Genomic DNA, 19,216 nt, shown 5'->3' on the forward strand with positions numbered 1-19,216 from the left:
CATGGTTCCTCAACGACGTGACTAAGGAGCTAACAACGATATATCATTAGGTGCCAACTATTTTGGTTAACGTTTTGGCTACCACATATTGTCCTACATTGGTTAAAAGTTTCAGAAAGGGTGGATTTTTTGTGAGGATGATCTCAATGATGAGAAGATCCCACTAGAATTTCAAAACTTCTACCCCATCAAAAGTGGTTTACAAAAAATGAATGGTAGCTCATCAAAAGTTTGCTACAATATCAAAGTAAATAATTGGAAGGTTTGAAACCCCAACTAGGAGTTTCAAGACTCGTATCCGGATATAATCAATTCTCTTAATCCGAATATGTGCATCCATCACAATGGACCTACCTATCAATTGGAGTTGTAATTTAAATAATATGTTGTATTCATGTTACAAATTAGCTTCTTTTTTGTCTTTTTCTTTTTTGATGATGAGGACGTTTGGACCCGTTGAGTACGACTAGTAGGGTCGAGGCAATTGGCTTCTTAGAGCACCATATCTCGTCCAAATCTTTGGGTTACATGCAATTTATACCCCCCACAAACCACACATACTAAGTAACCCAGGACAAATCCATGTGTGTAGTCAATGAGGGGGCTTGAACTCAAGACCTCTACCCAAGGGCGAAACTACATAGGGACAAGGGGGGACCATGCCACCCCAAAAAAATTCAAAAAATATTTTCTATGCGCTTTAACCCCACATTACAAACAAAGGGTGAAGTAGCTAAGCTAGGTGTGTGCCCCCTCCCCGCCCCCCCAACATTTATATCTATAAAATCTTGGGATGAAAAAACTCTTTTAAAATTGTATCACATGTGGACGTGTGCGGCTCCCACAAACTATATTTAAATAGATTTGCTGGACAGACCTATCTGTCGCAATTTATCAAGTTGGTTACTCAACAAACCTTAGCTTATAAACCCTACTAGCCTAACGTTGTTGGACCCATATGGATTATCACATTGGCAATCCAACACAAGACTTCTAGATTTCATTGAAAACTCGCATTCAGAAAGGGAGAATTAAAAAAAAAAGATTTCTTTTAAGGTTGATCCAAGATGTTGAAAATTGATGGTTACCGAACTCTTAAATTTAAAATTAAAATTTAATGGCAAAAATTAACGTTTTTTTTTTTTTTTTTTAATTGAAAGTGAAAAAAATTTCATCTACAACCTTGTTACATTATATCATATTTTTGGAGTACTAAGTTAAGCGTTAAGGAAAGTTTCCTTATCCTTTCCTTACTAACTGCTACGACTAAAATAGTGTAGATTAAATATTTCAAGTGCAGGGTTGTAGTGAAGTAGTAAAATCTCGGGAGTCTGAGATCGATCTATGGGGATTTTGTAAAAATTGAAATAAAACACGAATGAGGTGAAAGAAGATTTGACCTAAATTATTAAAAAGATGATTTTTTATAGTATTGTATGGAGCAAAAATTAAAAGAATTAAAATAGAAATTAAAAAGCGCTAAAGCATCGAGGATTCGCTCAAAAATCTCAATTTTATTTATTCAACATTTTTTCTCGATTAGATTCGAATAAAGATTTTCCTTAACTAGATGATATAACAATTAAACCAAAAAATTATTTTCTAAATTATTTTGAAAATATAAGATTGCCACGTGTTGCACATTCACACGCCACAGAGGTTCCTTAAACCATCATTGTGAAGATAGTAGACAAAAAAACTCAAAAGCAATTTATAGATATAGAATTAAACAACAAAAATAATTAACTCACCTTTAATCAATCCAAAAATATAAATATCAATCCACGATTGTTGATGGAAATAAAATTACAATCTTCGAGTTTCACCCTTAATCATTGTTAGGATTTTAGCCAATAATCTCTATAAAAGAATCCATTAAAATTATTGAATAAAAATCTACAAAATTATACTAAAAGAAATTAAAAAGAGAGAAAGATTGGAAAAGAAGAAGAAAATAATTAGAAGTGTAGAAAAATAAATAATGTTAGGAAAATAGAAAAAAATATATAAAAAATTAATAAAATGTGAGAGATATGGGAGGAGAGATAATTTAACATGTGGAGGAAAGATCGAGAGAAATAGAAACAATAAAGTTATGGAGAGATGTATGAGATATTTTATAATAAGACAAAATATGAGAGAATTTTATTCTTTTAGATAAGAGAATGTGTAGAGATTTTCATTTTTTTGAAAACTTTTCTTTATTTCTTTAATTTGTCTCATAATTGCTCATCCACCCTTTTGCAAGTTTTATTCACCAAAAATCCATCTTTAACATTTTTCTTTCATTTTGAACTTCTAAGACCTACAAGAAAGAAAATTCAACTAATTAGGTCATATCAATCAAACTAACATTAATTAATCACCACAAACCAATCATAAATATAATCAATTTGCACAATTATCACTAACTTAGTAAGGAAAGTGTTTTTCTTTATTAATAAATCTTGGAATGGGACCTCATCTTTTAAATATATTAAATACATGTAATACCCTCAATTTGTTCAATTAAATATTAATTATACCTTGGTCATGTTTTCAGAGAAAATACATTGAACTGAGGGAATTATATGTACTTAACCATTTACAACGACATGGGTCCCACTCCAACAAATCGTAATTTTAAAACTCATCGTGTCGTGTTGACTTTAGTCGGCAATTTTGGGTTTTTTTTTTTCAAACTAAATATTTTTTTTTCAAAATGGTATGAGACTAATTGTTAGGGTTTGTATTAGTTAGTCTTCTCCATTTCTTCACTCAAAGAGTTTGAATTGTAAAAAACCAATAAACCATTTTTGCCATTTTTTTAAAAAAGATTTTTCTTCTAAATCCTCTTATTTCTATAGAAAATCAATTTTGTAAAATCCTCTTATTAGTTATAATTTTCTAATTTCATCTTCATACCATTAGTTCCGTCCCCGCAAGTGAAATCGTTTGGGTCCGCCCCTTGGGGCCTCTATCTTTTTGGAGGGAGGGTTTGGCCACTATGCCCAGCACTAGTTGTTAACAAATCAGTTTTCCAATACACGACAAACTTCCACTCCATTACCATGTCTCATAAAGGCTTAAAATTAAGTAGGTTTTGCAGTCAAGTTTTTTTCTAAACCCCTTTTTGATTTCCATATCTAGAAACAGAATAAAACATGAGTTTCACACACGTTTCCATTAATATAAGAGCTTATGGACAGTTTTAAAATAGATTTATCCCCTTAAATATAAAAGGGAATGAGTCAAATTGAGTGTGGTGGACAAAAATAAGGTTCCCATCAATTCTCTTAGAGAATAGAATATGTTAAAGAGGTGATGGAAACCATTTGGCACATATCACCATGTCACTTGTTTTTCCATTCCAAGTTCACCAACCTTGAAGGAGAAATCTGGAGAATATATATATATATATATCAAGATCACAACAGTGCAAAAAGCAATAAATTCCATAATGAAAGAAGAGCTTGAAACTCACTAATGATGACATGTTATTCCTCAAGATATGTCCAATAATTTATTTCTTTTTTCTACAAAACAGCGAAGGCTTCGATCTTAATCATGTTTGTGGTCTTTATCATCACCATGATCACATATAGAACCTTCATCTTGGCTTTATACACCCTATCATTTGTTTGATGATCAGAATCTTGGCTTTATACTTTATGAAACTCTACTTGGAGAATCATCTATCCTTCTAACTCTATATAAGAACCATTATAAATTTGCTAAAACATTGAGCCATTTTATGTTTGTTTCTCATAGAGAGATAATAATGAGTTAAGAATGGATAATCTGCATCCTGAGGTTTAGATGATCACGATTATAATCTAATCCTCTGGTTGCAGATGATCTCTTCCTCACTCACACAAGTATTTGATTTGTAATGCATGTGATTTCATGCATGACTTACAAAAGTTTTCGAAGTTGGCGTGATGTGGCCATGTGGGAGTGGGAACACGGCGCGTCGCTCAAAAATCTCTTAGTATGTGGAACACCTTAACTATTGAGGTATATATTTACTTCTCTTATATAATTTCAAAACGATCATTTTTAAGAAAGTAAATCTTACTTGTTTAAACGATCATTTTTAATAGCTGCTATTGTCTGTAGTTCAGGATCATCTTCAGCCGAGATAAGCTCATTGAAAGACAATCCTTGTCCTGCGTGAATACAAATACACATAAAGATAAATGAGAGTGTGAGAACACTATAAATCCTTGAGATTGAAAAGGCAAGAGATCGACAAAGAGACAAAATTTTGTTAGACGGAGATGTTACTTGTGTTCTTCTTAATTGAAGTTTTGCTTGTCATATACTATAGTTTTGCTCTAACTTAGGTGTCGACATGTCTTTACCGTTACTATATATACCAATGATAAGTTCAAGGCGACCGAGAAGAAGATCATGATCACAATAACTCATGAAAATGTCTCGTGTTGTGTAGATTTCTTTAAAATAATTTATGTTCAAGGAGTCGTTATGCCTAACTATGTTCTTCGAAGAGTAGTTTCTTTGAGTTGACAAGAGACATTTCTCCAAGACAAAAGGACTGCATTTTTCCGTCCAAGAGGGTGTACTGAGATTATATTTTCAAGCCCTCTATATTATTGGGCTAGGTTGAATCTTAATTTATAAGAAGCTAGAGTTCATCCGTGCCTACGCCACGGACATGCTCTCTCGGATTAAGGGGGTAAAAATGTAAAAAATAAAATTGGAGTGTATTATTAAAAAATTTTAAAATTAAAGAGGGTAAAAGATAAAAACAATAAAGTAGATTAAAAGGATAAAATAGGAAATATAAAAAAATTATAGGGGTGAAGTGTAAAACAATTAAAGTGGTCTCACAAAACTATAATTTGACGAGAGGGTTAAAAGGGCAAAAATGAAAAAAAAAAAAAAAAATTAGAAATATATTATTAAAGAATTTTGAGGTTAAAATGATAAAATATGAAAAATAATAAAATAAGTTAAAAGGGATAAAAGATGAAATACAGTAAAGATAGAAGAAGTGAAAAGTAAAAGAAATGAAGTGGACTCCACAAAATTATAGCTCGTAAGCCATTGTTATTAAAAAAATTGAGGTTAGTAAGTGAAAAATAATAAAATAATAAAATAAGTTAAAGAGAAGATATAATAAAATTAGAGGGAGGGAAAAACAAACAAAAAAAGTGTGATATGGGTCAATTGATGAAATATTTGTCTAACCACAAAACTGTAGTTGAGGGGACATTTATCTCCAGCTCAAAAAAATACAAAGTATAGTAACTCAGTTGTGTTTTATACTCACTATGTGAAAACTGAAAATTTTGACAGAAAAAATTGACGGGCCAAGGCCCACGAATTTTAGGAACTGAATTTTGACAGTTTAGGACCATCGAAATTCTTGATATTCCCAGATTTGACAATTTAGAGTTGTCGAATTTCTCTCATCCTTCATTAATTTGACAGTTTCAGCCCATTAAAAAAATTTTGACAATAAAAAATTTGACGCCAATTTGACTTCTTGGTCTATCGAATTTTATGAAATTTGACGGCCCAATGCCGTCAAATTTGGGCTTTATTCACATTGTGACATTTATTATATTGATTATCACATTTGGGCCAAAAAGGACCCAACTACCTTATCCATAATTTGTATATATGGGCTTAGCCATGAAATGATTGAGCCCATAAAATTCATGTCCTCTCACAACTACCCAACCTCCAATACTAAAAACTGATTCTTTGAACAAATCTATTTTCGTTTGACAATTTTTTTTCTTTTTCATAAAAGAAAAAAAAAATTCCCAAGAAAATATTTTGTCTACAATCATACAAGATCGATAACCTCAAGCTTGTCACGCTGGTTGGACCTTGTCCCATACCCTTTATATATTGCCATCACGTTTACCAAAGCCTGCCACCCAATTCTTTTTCTTTATTTTTTTAGCCTTCATTTTATATTCGTTGCAAGTAATGATCCAAGAAAATTGCAACAACAAAACATTCTAATATTGGTAACTTCAACAAAATCAATTTCAATCAGTTTTTTTTTTTGTTTTGTTGCCATGATTAGATTTTCTATGTGCAATTAAACATTCACAAATGATTCATTGGGAAAAAAATGATTTTCAGAAAGAAAACAATCATGTCACCGATTTCCCATAAGGTCTATATGATTGCAGGAATTTGTTTTCAAGAGAATATAAATTTTCTTTAAAAAATGATTTTCGTGGAAAAATGAATTCCACCATTTAATTGCACCTAGAGGTGGGAAAATGGTTTTCCCATTGTTGTGGAAAAACATTATCCTTCCCACCATAGAAAATAACTTCGGAGGAAAATTAAATTCTAGGGAAAATGCATAGAGATATGAGGTTTGTAACTTAACAAGTATGATAAGTGATCCTTTAAACAAGTATAACTGAACATAGACACATAAGGTTTATAACTTAACAAGTATGATATGGAATCCTCTAAGCAATTATAACTGAACATAGACATGCCCAACATGTTAAGAAATATTTTGTTCTTTTTGCAAAACCCTAATGACCTCTTCTTTGCTCTCGTTCAAGTCTGCACCATCCTTGAAAACCAGAAACTCCATCATCTCCACATGGAAGAAGATGAAACTTCCACGTAAATGTGTGATGCAAGTCCCAAAGTCGACACCGACTACACAATGCCATGCAACCCCATATGCTTCATCCAATTTCTGTCCAAGTTCAAATCGAGCAACAATATCATTAACATGAGATTACAATAATAATGTTCATATGTTATAGAAATTTTCCAAAACATGATCAACTTTTGACAAAATTCCCATTCTGGCTCATTGTTCATTTTAATTCCTAAAACATGAAGTACAAGATTGCTGATTTTTTAAAGTGATGATCTCGTTGATATAAAGTAGCGAGATCGTTGACATTTATTTGAAAAGTAACAATCTTGTAGGCTCTCTACTTCTTTGTGAGATTGTCACTTTGAAAAAAAAAAGACATCAATGATCTCACCACTTTATATCAACAAGGTTGTCACTTTGAAAAACTTAGTATCTCGCTCTTCATGCTTTGGGAATTAAAATGAATAGTGAGTTGGAATTGAAATTTCGTTATATTCAGCTCACGAAACGGTAATTTACACTATATCATTCATATCAAATGAAGTTTATATTATAATCAAAGTCTTATTACAAGGATTTGAGGAAGGCTAAACATTCATGTTCCTCTATTTTATTATGTCTAGAATCATGTCTTTTGTTATTGAAAGTATGTTAAGGAGTACCATAATACGTAGAAAGTGTGACATGCAAGCCGCACATGCGACAATTTGTTCTTGTATCACTAGGAATAACAATAGAGTCTGAGTAGTCAAGCCAATCAAAGATAACTCAACCTCATCATCCTGATGAGTATGCCAACTTGATTGATCATTTGGCATCAATCAAAGGATACCACGTGTCCAACGGGGAAAATATATTAGGGATGAAACTCAGGGTCTATATAATTGCACATGAAAAATGGATGGAAAAAATGTCCTTCTCCAAGGAAATGAATTTTCAGATGTCTAATTGTGCATTTTCCTTCAAATTGCATTTTAAATAACTCAAAGCGATTTTCCACCTTGGGTGGGAAAACATTTTCCCCCCCTGAGAGGGAATCTGTTTTCCCAATCAACCGTCAGGAAAATCATTTTTCCATCACCTCTTGTGATTCTCTCACAAGTCACAACTATCCCCACCCCCAAAACTAAAAGCCAACACTCATTTTGACATTTTTTTCCACATAATTCATTTTTCAAAAGAATTCTTATTCATTGAAAACCAGTTCCCTGCCCTTATACTTCATCTCAAAACAGTAAGTTTTCAATGACCTATATATCTGATGTCTTTGTGGACAAATGTTTTAGTGAAATTCACTCTCCCTACACCTATCCATCGATAACTTCCATTATCCCAACTAAAATCGGGCCATTTACATGTTTTCTTTCTAAGGTATAAAAGGGAAGTAAGAAAAACAATTATAGAAAATTTATCGTTTTGAAAAATAAATTAATTACTAAAGTGTTTAAAAACTGTCATGGATCATGATAAACATTTTGAATATCACGTAAATTTATCAATCTTTCTCTACCGTTTTGGTAAAACATCCTAGAATCTTATTTTGATAATATGATCTGACATATCGATATACACCTTATTATAAAGCATCATATCTATTACTCTAACAATAGTAAAGAATTATGGTTAACCTGTTTTATGTGACGAGCAATAGATTTACAATCGGAGACTTCGTGCAGGTCAAGAGCCTGGTAAGCTAACTCCAAGACGTCACTTTGCATTGGCTCTGGCATATCGGTCTCCCGCACAATCGCTTTCCCCTCCAACATCTCATCCCCCCAACACTAAACGATGTAACAGTAGTTACACTTCTACTAGTGCTGATCGATTGATGCACAGAAGTATATATCTATTAGTATAACAGTAGTACCCATTCACATTCAGATAAACAGGATTGAAGATTTAAAGTGGGTGGTGGAGAATGAAGGTGAGACTTGAGATATTTCTTGTTCCTTGATCTTTCTACTTGTGTTCTTCTCATTTGTGATTTTTTGGTGGATAATATTTGTGGGGTTCATAGTTTTAAAAACCGAGCCGGTGGTCCAACTCCAATCCGGTCCAACCTGATTCTAATAAAATCAAATCGGTCAATGGACTGCTGGTTTTCATGAATATTATCCTTTTTTTTTTTTTGAGTCGTAATAATATGATGCTCACCTCTAACACACGCCCTCCTACGCCCCCATCACAAAATTGTAGATCATTTGCCTGATGATATACAAAAAAGATTTATGATTATGCATATCCCTAGGCAAATGATCTCGATTCTATGATAAGGGTGTGTGTCAGAGGGGAGTCAAAAAATCATTACACTTTTTTTTTTTTTTTTAAGGTGTGAATATTATCTATTTATCAATGTAAATGAAGATAACTTAGAAAAAAGATATATATAACATTAAAGATTTTAATAACAGTAAGTTGGCCAAACTTGAGTGTGTGACTCGAATTCTAATTGACTCAGTTCAAAAGGCTCATGGTGCGACATTTATGTATATGTTGTTTGGCTGAACTCTGTACGAGTATTATTCAGTTTTGACATAATGAATTTTTTTCTCTCTACCCATGATTTTTTCCGAAAGATTTTCTACGTAAATCTGAGCATTCTTATTTTTCCTTCTTCCATTGTTGATTTGTTTGTCTCTATTTTTTAACACAACCATTAGTGGGTTTATATAGTATAAGATTCATAATTGGTTCAACTTGTTTGAATTGTCCGAGTTAAATCAAGGTCTACATATGTGAATCAAAGCCCCTCTCCCTGTAGACAGTGGATCGAGCTCATATATGGGAATTGCCTAGACTAGTCCTGGGGCACATGCAACACCAGCACATCACACGTGCCAGGTACGTCATGCTTCTATTTTGATTATAAAGGACAAACACAACTTACATAGAATACTTATTCAAGAATGAATATATGAAGTTCATTTATAGTTCGTGTATCAAAGTGGATTTGATCCAATTCAGACTCGATCCATTCATTATAATATCAAGTTTGGATCTTAACATTGAGATTCGATACGAATTCCATCCAACAAAGGTCTGATCCTTTTTTTTTTTTTTTTTGACTCAAGAGTATCCCCACCTTAGGTGAGACTACCTGGGTCACATGCACCGTTCCACCCTATCACGTGTTACAATACGTAAATAGTCACGTTACGTAGAAAGGCATATAGAGACTCGATGTCACGACTTGGAGAGCAAACCCAGTCATGTCTGGTGGGCCTGATCTGATCCAATTTTTATCGATGCAGTTTTGACTTGAATCTATTCTGGTCCAAGATCAAATCTTGTGCAATCCAGACGTAATACACTGACGACCTTAATGCCCACAAGAGTCATTAAATCGCTCACTCTTTCAAAATCTTGAATCTTTGGCATTAATTCATACGTACATAAGTCAAAAAAAGATTCTCGGTCTTCCCTGCTATTGCAAATTGATGTTGGCTTTTTCGAGGAAGTCAATGGTCAATGCCGCCTCTTCATTTAGTACCACTTGAAATAGGTTTCACTTTCCTACTTTTATTATTACTTTAGGACCATTTAAATTATACTACAACAAAATTAAAAAAATAAAAGAAAAAAAATAGAAGATTAGCAATCTTACTCTTTCTATTTAAAAAATAAAATCAATATATTAAGATCAAAATTATTTTTACAGTTGTAAATGAAGTAGGCCCATACATGCCAAAATGGATTATCGGATTTGCGACTTCACCGATGGACACAGAGAAATTGACCTAAATGACATCGTCTTCCACCCTAGTAAAAACAACCCTTGACTTTTCTTCTAGAAAACCTATCATGATCTTCAATTTTTTGGATCATTTGCTCTATCCTCCTATTTCAATTTTTACAATTAAAAGAAAATAAAATTTTAAATAAAAAATCAAGGGTTTTTTTCGAAAGGGTCAAATATGAGATTAAACATTATTGATCAGTGATAAGGGTAAATAAATAAAAATATTTTACTATACAGATTGAAGAACTTGAAGATGAATTTTTTTGAAAAAAAAAATAGGATTTTTGACGAGTGGTTGAAGATGAGGGCCTTTAAGTTATTTTTCTTTAATCTATAAGAATTAGACAAAGGCCAATGAGCGTATCATCGGTTTCAAAATATAAGTGTATATCAAGTATTCGTCAAATGTGAAGAAATATGTCTAAATTTCCCAAAATCCATTGTTCTTTACAAGATTTGATTTAAAATTACTCTTTTTTTTTTTACTAATAGTATTTTAAATTAAAGAGAAGAAAGAAAAAAAAACTTGATGATGGATTTTTTAAAAGTAGTCAATAATTTTTTTAAGAAAAAAAGTTAAGGATTGTCAAATAAATCAACAACAACAAAATCAAGATTTTTTAGCTGGAGGTTGATGTCAATTCTCTGTTAGTCTTATGTAAAAGATCATAGTCAAGGGGTATACAACAGTTTATAAACAAAGGAAGGTGTCTCAGATATTCACCGAAACTTGGAGGGCTATTTCTAAATTACCTATCTTTATTGACTTTGGACGGCTCGAATAAATAATTCTATAATGCTCTGTGTTGTATAGGCACTTCCGCCACATCGAAGTTGCAGTTGCCCCTCCTTCGCTCGTCTCTCCCTCAAAATACTCATTTTTTAGACTTTTTTTGAAAGAAAAAAAAAAACACTTTTAAAATCTCCCTCGAAAAAGAGAGAAAAAAGTGGGGAAGGTGCAAGATAAGAAGACCTTTTTGTTTTTCGGAATCTAGGGTTTTAGCGAAGCAGGAGGAAGAGATCTATGGCCTTACAACAAGGGCAGGGAATCGATTCTGCTGTTCTTGACGACATCATTAATCGGCTTTTGGAGGTTCGAACTGCGAGGCCAGGCAAGCAAGTTCAGCTTTCAGAGGCTGAGATCCGACAACTTTGTGTTGTTTCTAGAGAAATTTTCCTCCAACAACCGAATCTGTTAGAACTCGAAGCGCCGATCAAGATCTGTGGTTCGTTTTTCTTGATATATTTTAGTCTGTAATTCTCTTGCATGATTTCTTTGTTTTTAATTGGTTTTTGGTTTTAGTTTCTGTGAGATTTGGTTGTTTGGCTGGAATTCTGATGCTTTTTTTTTTTTTTTCTTTTGTAAGTTGAAATTTTGATGATTTGAGTTGTGTGTTGTGGTTAAGTCTTCTTTTTTATTATTTGTGATTTTTTGCCCTAGAATTCTTTTTTTATTTTTACAAAAACTGGTTGTTGTGGCTTATGCATGTGTGGTAAATGCTGGTGCCTCAGCCTATGTTAGGGGTCTCCTGTGTTTGTTTAATATGATAGTAGTCCATAGAAGGATTTGTACATGGATGCAACTAAGTTGTAGAATTATAAAAAAAAATTTCCTATATTATCTCCTAGAGTCCCCCCATAAAAAAAAAAAAACCAAAAAAACAAAGATCAATCATCTCCAGCCATGACTCAAATTTTTACTCAGATTTAAGTAAAAGTTTGAGTGAAAGCTTCATTTGATATGAAGCACTCCAGTGGTAAACTGAAAAAATCAGGTTAACCTTACTAACTTAGTAAGATTTCAAATCTTATTGAGGGTCTTGAGCTCACATTGTGGTATCCTAAAACATGATCCAATGCCACAGAGTTGTAGAGGATAAAATTTTCGAAACTCTGGAAAAAATAGAAAAAAAAAGGTAATTTTCACCATTGAATTTTAATTTTAAATTTGGGAATTCGGTAGCCGTCCATTTTCAACATCTTGGATGAAGTCCAAAATAGAGTTTTATTTTTTTAAATATGAGTTTTTCCATGAAATCTAAAAGGCTCTAATGTTGGATTGTCAACATGGTAATCTACATGGGCCTGACGACCCTTAGTAATATTTGAAACTTACCAAGTAAGTATGAAAAGTAATTTTCTTATGTAAAAAATGACCGTTGGGATTTAAGTTTTACTTTAACTCTCCCTTGACTTGAGTTTGAGTTTGGGTAAAAGTCAGTTTGGTTCAAGGACTGGAGCATCAGAAGTGACAATTTTACTCAAATTTTAAATTTGAGTCTCCGACATTGGCTTAGGGCCAGAGATGGGAACTGTACAAATACACCATATGGTTTCCTGTCAAGAGTTCCGATGGAAAATTTGTAATTATTTAGGTTTTCACTTATTTGGGTTTAGATTTATAGTTTGGGGTTATTTTAGATTAGTTATTTATTTAATTTTTTGTTTGAAGATTTTAATTTTATGTTTTTAGAGCTTAGTTTCATGTTTTATTGGTCCATGGTCTTAGTATAATATTTAGGGGTAGTTTAGTAACTTTATTTTGTCTTTAATTTAAGTTTATAAGGGTTTGAAGATTAGGAGAGAGAAAATTTCGAAAATTAGGTTTATTTATTTGGTATTTTAGTTTGATTAGGATTCTTGATTTATTTTCTTTATATAGATTATATTAGGATTTTTTTTTATTAATGAACAATAAAGAGAATTAATGGAATAAAAAATTACAAAAGTTTCTGTTTTCTTTTGAATGTTTATGCATTCAATGTGGTTGATGCCATGGAAATCATTGGGGTGATTCCAAGGTAAATATCATTTTTTTTTCTTTTCTTTAAGATAATTCCTGCCTCAGTCACATTAGAGAAGAATTCTTCACTCTAGGCTTCTTTTACACATGGAAGCTGAGTTAATAGTTCTAAAAGGTTCCACATCTTTCACCACCTAATGTCTCTCCATGTGGCAAGTTTCAGCCCCACGGCCCTCCACTACATGGCACAAAGATGTTTTTTCTTGCCAATACAAGGTGTGTTATACTGAAACACATGGAACTCTTTTTGGGCCCTTAGCTGCCTGGACAAAACACTCAACAGTGAAGACTTTTTCTCTTATCTATTGGGATACTAAACTTTTCCCATTAATAAACTCAGAAGTTCAAGGCTTTGAATTGTTGTTTACATTAGGAAGTTTGAAGTTGCACATTAGCTAAAGACTGGTGGGCTTGTTGCCTTCTGCATATCTATGGAGAGATCCGAGATTATTATTCTATTGAATGCTTTGTGATAAATTGCCTTGGAAATAGTTTCTGACCCCGTGTTTTGTTTGCTTGTCAACAGGTGACATTCACGGACAGTATGGTGATCTGCTAAGGCTTTTTGAATATGGTGGTTTACCTCCCCAAGCCAACTATCTGTTCTTAGGGGATTATGTAGATCGTGGCAAGCAGAGTTTGGAAACAATATGCTTGCTACTTGCCTATAAAATCAAATACCCGGAGAACTTTTTTCTTCTAAGAGGAAACCACGAATCTGCTTCTATTAATCGTATATATGGATTTTATGATGAATGTAAACGTAGGTTTAATGTCAGACTTTGGAAGACCTTTACCGATTGCTTTAACTGCCTTCCTGTGGCGGCTCTTATAGATGAAAAAATTCTATGCATGCATGGTGGCCTTTCCCCAGATTTGACAAGCATGGATCAAATTAGAAATATAACCCGTCCAACAGATGTTCCAGACACCGGTTTGCTTTGTGATTTACTATGGTCAGATCCTGCTAGAGATGTTAACGGGTGGGGAATGAATGACAGAGGAGTCTCGTACACCTTCGGCCCTGATAAGGTGTCAGAATTCTTAATGAGGCATGATTTGGATCTTGTCTGCCGTGCCCATCAGGTTATAACTGTCAGATTGTGTGCCTTATTGGCTTGTTTTAATTCTATGTTATTTGTGATGTTTGATCATATTTTTGCGCCTTTCAGGTTGTGGAGGATGGGTATGAATTCTTTGCTGATAGGCAACTTGTTACAATATTCTCGGCCCCCAACTACTGTGGTGAATTTGATAATGCCGGTGCAATGATGAGTGTCGATGAAAGCTTATTATGTTCCTTCCAAATACTTAAGCCAGCAGAGAAGAAAGCAAAATTCATGATGTCAACAAAGATATGATGACAGCCAACCTCGATACTGTAGTGTTGCTAAGGTCAGTTCCATATTTCAGTTGTGTTCCATTATCATTGGTGTTGTTACTTGTGATGCTCATGTGGTAAATGGGGAATGAATTGGTCACTATGTTCCTATTATTTTATGAAGTTTTTAATAGTTAAAAATACTTAAAAGAGATGGTTACAATAGATAAATCAAGTTAAAAGACTGGGAAAATCACTTGTCCCAAGAAGAGAGGAATTACTCAATCTCTTTTTGGAGGATTGAGGCATTGATGCTGTATGATTCTCTCAACAAAAAATATGATTCAACTTCTATTTCAAAATCTTCCCTCTCCATCGGTCCTCCCTGAGCTGCCGTGGTTTCCTTTTCACTATAATGGGTTAGGTCCTCCTGACCTCCTTCCCCTCATTTAGAATTTGATAAATGTTTTCAACTGTCAAAAAATAAGTAAACAATAAATAAGGTAAAACTCTAGCCTTGAACAACATTAGAGGCTCTTCATCAAGCGACAACTGAGTTGGGAGGATACTGCTTTCGATTCTCAAAAAAAAATGAATCTCTAGAAAACCTGCAATGAGAGTTTTGTTACTTTTCCTTTGTTGTTTTGCTTTTCTTTGTTTTGGGTTGGTCCTCTTGACCCCCTTGTTTTTTCCTTCTCTTAATAAAATTATCTTTATTGATAATAAAAAAAAAAAACCCTGCAATGATATCTAGGAAATATATGACTTCACATGTCAGTCGTATGTTTGATGGAGAGCCTCAAATGTCCTTGAGATTGGAAAATTGCAATAAATAACCTTCCATCCTAAATACAAACACGATTCCATTCAACTTAATTTAAGAATCTTCAACCATATTTCCTTTTACACCTTGTGCTCAACTTTGACCAAGTTTGGTTGAGCCTTTTCCATCTTTGTTTTGGGCCTTGCATTGTATATGTGATTTCATAATGCAGACCTCTTTTCACATATTTTCATTAAACCTCAATGGATGCTTGTATTTGACCTTGTGCCTGCCCCCATCGTTATTTGCTTAGCAACAAACTCTTGATTCAAAATGCTTAGTACTATGATGTTACTATGATAATTTGTAGAGAGAAAAAGGTGGCATCAAAAGTTAAATCGAAGAAAATGTCTAAAGGAAGAGTTATGGACACATAGAAAGGATGTTTCTTGTGGAACGCAATAAAGAATTATTTTCCAACTGAAAGTTGTGCTACTCAAAGTTCTCTAACTGAGAGGAGAACGATGCTTCCCAAATACTTTTATGTTTGTGTGTGTTTATTGAACTTGTCAGGTTGACTTAAAGTCATGAGAGCAATTCATTTTTTTGTGTGATAATTGTAAGTTCATTAATAAGAACTATGTAAGAGTATAAAGTACATCTTACACTATTGATCATCTACTCCCCACCTAACTACAAAATTCTAAAAAATATATTGTTATGTACTGGAGGTTATTGTGATTTATGCTATAGGTACAAATGAGGGAGATCAAACTGGACATGGCCTCAAGCCCCGCATTAAATTGCGAATGTAATGCATGCTTGTGGATGGTTTTTGCACATGTCAAGGGTATACTCAAGATACTGCCCTTAGCTGCATGTCTTTGCTAACTAGATCTAGTTATTGTATTGTTGACTTTCTTCTTTGTGGATACAAGGTTTAGCTTGCATATAGAACATCTAAACATAGCCCATAGGATCATTACTGTAGATGTCTGTGCCCTTTGTTAAAATAAAAAAAAAAATAGTGGGGAAAATGTGAAGTAACTCATGCAATCTGGTATTACTTCATATCCATTGGATCCTTTCCCAATATTTACTTTCACGTTTTGAAAGTCGGCATTCTTGGACTTTTAATTCTAGAACGATGATTCTTTAGTTTGTGATATGCTGGGCCAAATGGAACGAGAGAAACAAAAGGACTTTCTATTGGAAGAAAAGCTTATACCAGAATGTAATCTTTAATTATTATTATTATTATATTGTTTTCTGATGGGTATAATGTTTAAAATATTAACCCTTACCATCTTTTGATCTAAAGCTTCGAATGAAGTTTAAGGGGTTTACCTTGCAGATTTTGTTTTCAAGTGGGAAAACCCCGCATGTTTGGAGGAGAGTAATTCTGTTGCTTTGTTTATCCTTAAATTTAGATTGGTCTTCTCAGCCTATTATGTGTTTTCTATCAAAATAAATAAAGTTTGCTGCTGTTAAACACATCTTTCTCTATTGCTGTAGTTCAAGTCAAATGTAGCTTGGGAAAGTACTCTTGATAGATGCAAGCTTTCCAAGGAGATGCAAAGGTGGTGGTAACTTTGCGTGCTCACTATCTCATACATTTTAGTTATTATATGGAAAGTATTATTACGAGAGGGAGAAATTTCTGGAATTGTGGATTTGGCAGCAAAGGCTGGATTTTTTTTCATGTTTTACTTCTGTACGAAAACTATGGTGCCTGTCAGTCCCGTGTACATACATTGCTTTAAATGATTTTTGATTCTGTTTTAAAGGTATGCATTGCTCTTTGACCTCCTAAAATTGGATTGTGGATCCTAACCGACCAATAGATAAACCATGTTCCGGTAGTGAGAGTGATAGTGGTGGGGCATGACGATAATCCAAACCTGTTTTGGCCCAAGGCTAACTGGCTACATGGTATTGTGTGACAATGGATGCCTCATGTGAGCATTTGGTGTTTGGGTACGGCCGTGCTTCACAGCTCAAACTGCTGTCACAATGCATCATGTTGGGACTCTGTATATTAATGAAAGCTGTGCCCCCTGGTCAGGTAATCATGTGTGTATTGGAGTTAAATCTATTTGTGAACAATATTTGGAATTGTTGATGGGTGATGCTTGTGGTGAATAACCGAGTCCATCAACTTGGTTTAACAAGGATGAGTTCACTGAGCTGTAGCAAAATCATCTGTTTGTTTTTTTTTTTTTTTTTTTTTAAATCTTTTCTTTGAGAGCTTTATATTGTTACACCAACTTTTTTTTAATGATTCACTACTAATAAGTGAAAATTAAACACCGACGAAAAGATTTATGAAAAAATGAAGAAGAAAGGGAAGCAAGGACAGGGTGCAGCTTCAACTGCAATTTGATACCTCCAATTTCGTCCTCATCACTTACTCTTGTAACCAGTCCCTTTAAAGCTTGAAGGGGTGGGTTTTCTCACCTTGTCTTCTGTATGTTAGTCCAAATTGAGAAGCCTAGGGCTGCCGAAGGATTTGGTTCTGATTGGCGTGGATTGATCTAGGACCAATCTGATGCTTATTGGGGATCAGTTCTCCAAACAGTATGTGGAACCTCCTAATCCAATTTAATAGCACTTGTTTAAGGCGTGGATTGGATCAAATCAATTGGATATGGAAAATATAAATATACATGATGTATCTAAGCAAAATATATATTATTTAATTTATATATCCTTTAAAATATTATTATTTTGTGAAACATGGTATCCCTGCGGTAGAGGACCAGGACCTGATGCATAAGACAGGCCCAACCCAGGTTTCTCAGTCATACCTGACAGAATTAATCCGACCCACACAACACGTGGCATTTTAATACCCGAGAGACGAGGAAAAGCTACCTGTGGTTTTTTGACAGCATCTTTCAAATCCAGCTCGGGAAAATTGCAATTATGCAACCCATCCGTAGGATTTCCTTTTCCTCTTCCCATTCTCACTTCTGTTGATTTCCCGGTAATAGGGAGATCTGCGAGAACTCTTACCCATATCTTACCATTTCTTCGGAATTGTCCGCTCGTAACACGATGGAATTGTCCGCTTGTAGCCTGACGCGCTGCTTCAATGGCTCATTGGTCCACAATTGTGAACTCTCAATCTAAAGGAGCAAACTCTAATTGTTACCACTAAGGCACAACACCGGTGGGTTCTTTTAAAATATTATGATCCTTGGATCCAACATCAATCTGTTTGGTCATCAAGTTAAATCATTATCAAATCCTTGATCTGTTATCAGATCGGATTTCAAGTATGATTGTAATCCATTGAGAACGCTAGAATAGGAGAAAGGAGAGTAATTATTATAATATAAAAAAAACTAAAATGTTCAGCGGCACCATATTTAATTTCATTGTCTGATGTGCTGCATATAAAAAATAAAAGAATAATGATTTTCTAAGATGTGCAATTGTGTATGCCGAGGAAAGATCTATGGTTTTGTGTCCATGCCACGTCAGCCGAGTATTGACTGAGTGAGGACTTTCCAGTTACAAAATCAACACTCAAAATAATAAAAAAGTTAAAACTGAGTCTCTCTGTCTTCAGCATCATTACTGAATGGCTAATGATTTACGGACTCATTTTTTTCACTCAGTCAATACTCAGCTGATGTGGCAAGGGCACAGAGCCATAAATCGATTTCCCTGTGCATCCCAAAGAAAATGATCTATGGTTCTGTGCCACATCAGCAGAGTATTGACCAAGTGAAGGAAATAAAATTTGAGTCCGAAAATCATGACTCTTCCTGAATGAAGCCAGTCCATGACCCCACCAAACAAACCCAAAGGTTGTGCCCAAGTGATATGACTTAATCCAGGAAGGACTAGCCATGGCATTAGAGCATCAGTCCAGGAGGGAATTGCATTGGCCGAGATTGGACTTGCTATGCTCCTCACACATCATGACCAGTATTGTTGTGTTAACAGATATGAACTTTTGGTTAATATAGCGATAAACACGGCACAATTGTATG

At 34.0% G+C, this 19,216-nt stretch overlaps 1 protein-coding gene and 1 pseudogene across 3 annotated transcripts; one reads left to right on the forward strand and one right to left on the reverse strand.

The window, feature by feature from the left end:
• Window positions 1-4,053: 4,053 nt before the first annotated feature.
• Window positions 4,054-8,355, reverse strand: LOC147399628 (uncharacterized; annotated as a pseudogene).
• Window positions 8,356-11,138: 2,783 nt separating this feature from the next.
• Window positions 11,139-17,001, forward strand: TOPP4 (type one serine/threonine protein phosphatase 4). 3 transcript variants are annotated; one of them, XM_086445067.1, is made up of 4 exons: window positions 11,139-11,554; window positions 13,658-14,217; window positions 14,304-14,526; window positions 16,731-17,001. In XM_086445067.1, exons 1-3 carry the CDS (start codon window positions 11,353-11,355, stop codon window positions 14,490-14,492), a joined length of 951 nt encoding a protein of 316 aa, XP_086301193.1. In that variant the 5' UTR covers window positions 11,139-11,352; the 3' UTR covers window positions 14,493-14,526; window positions 16,731-17,001. The 3 variants fall into 3 exon arrangements, with proteins under 3 accessions (XP_086301193.1, XP_086301195.1, XP_086301194.1); XM_086445069.1 differs by lacking the exon at window positions 16,731-17,001 and adding an exon at window positions 16,570-16,707; XM_086445068.1 differs by lacking the exon at window positions 16,731-17,001 and adding an exon at window positions 15,586-15,962.
• Window positions 17,002-19,216: the final 2,215 nt, after the last annotated feature.

This window comes from Akebia trifoliata, chromosome 6 (genome assembly GCF_017979445.1).
Source record: "Akebia trifoliata isolate Shusen 1 chromosome 6, ASM1797944v1, whole genome shotgun sequence".
Classification (NCBI taxonomy): Eukaryota; Viridiplantae; Streptophyta; class Magnoliopsida; order Ranunculales; family Lardizabalaceae; genus Akebia; species Akebia trifoliata.

Bases quoted from the DNA above. Each gene is read 5' to 3' on its own strand.
- TOPP4 (XM_086445067.1), top strand. From the start codon at position 11,353: ATGGCCTTACAACAAGGGCAGGGAATCGATTCTGCTGTTCTTGACGAC. The intron at 11,555-13,657 runs GTTCGTTTTTCT...GCTTGTCAACAG, and splicing joins AGCGCCGATCAAGATCTGTG to GTGACATTCACGGACAGTAT. The intron at 14,218-14,303 runs GTTATAACTGTC...TGCGCCTTTCAG, and splicing joins TTGTCTGCCGTGCCCATCAG to GTTGTGGAGGATGGGTATGA.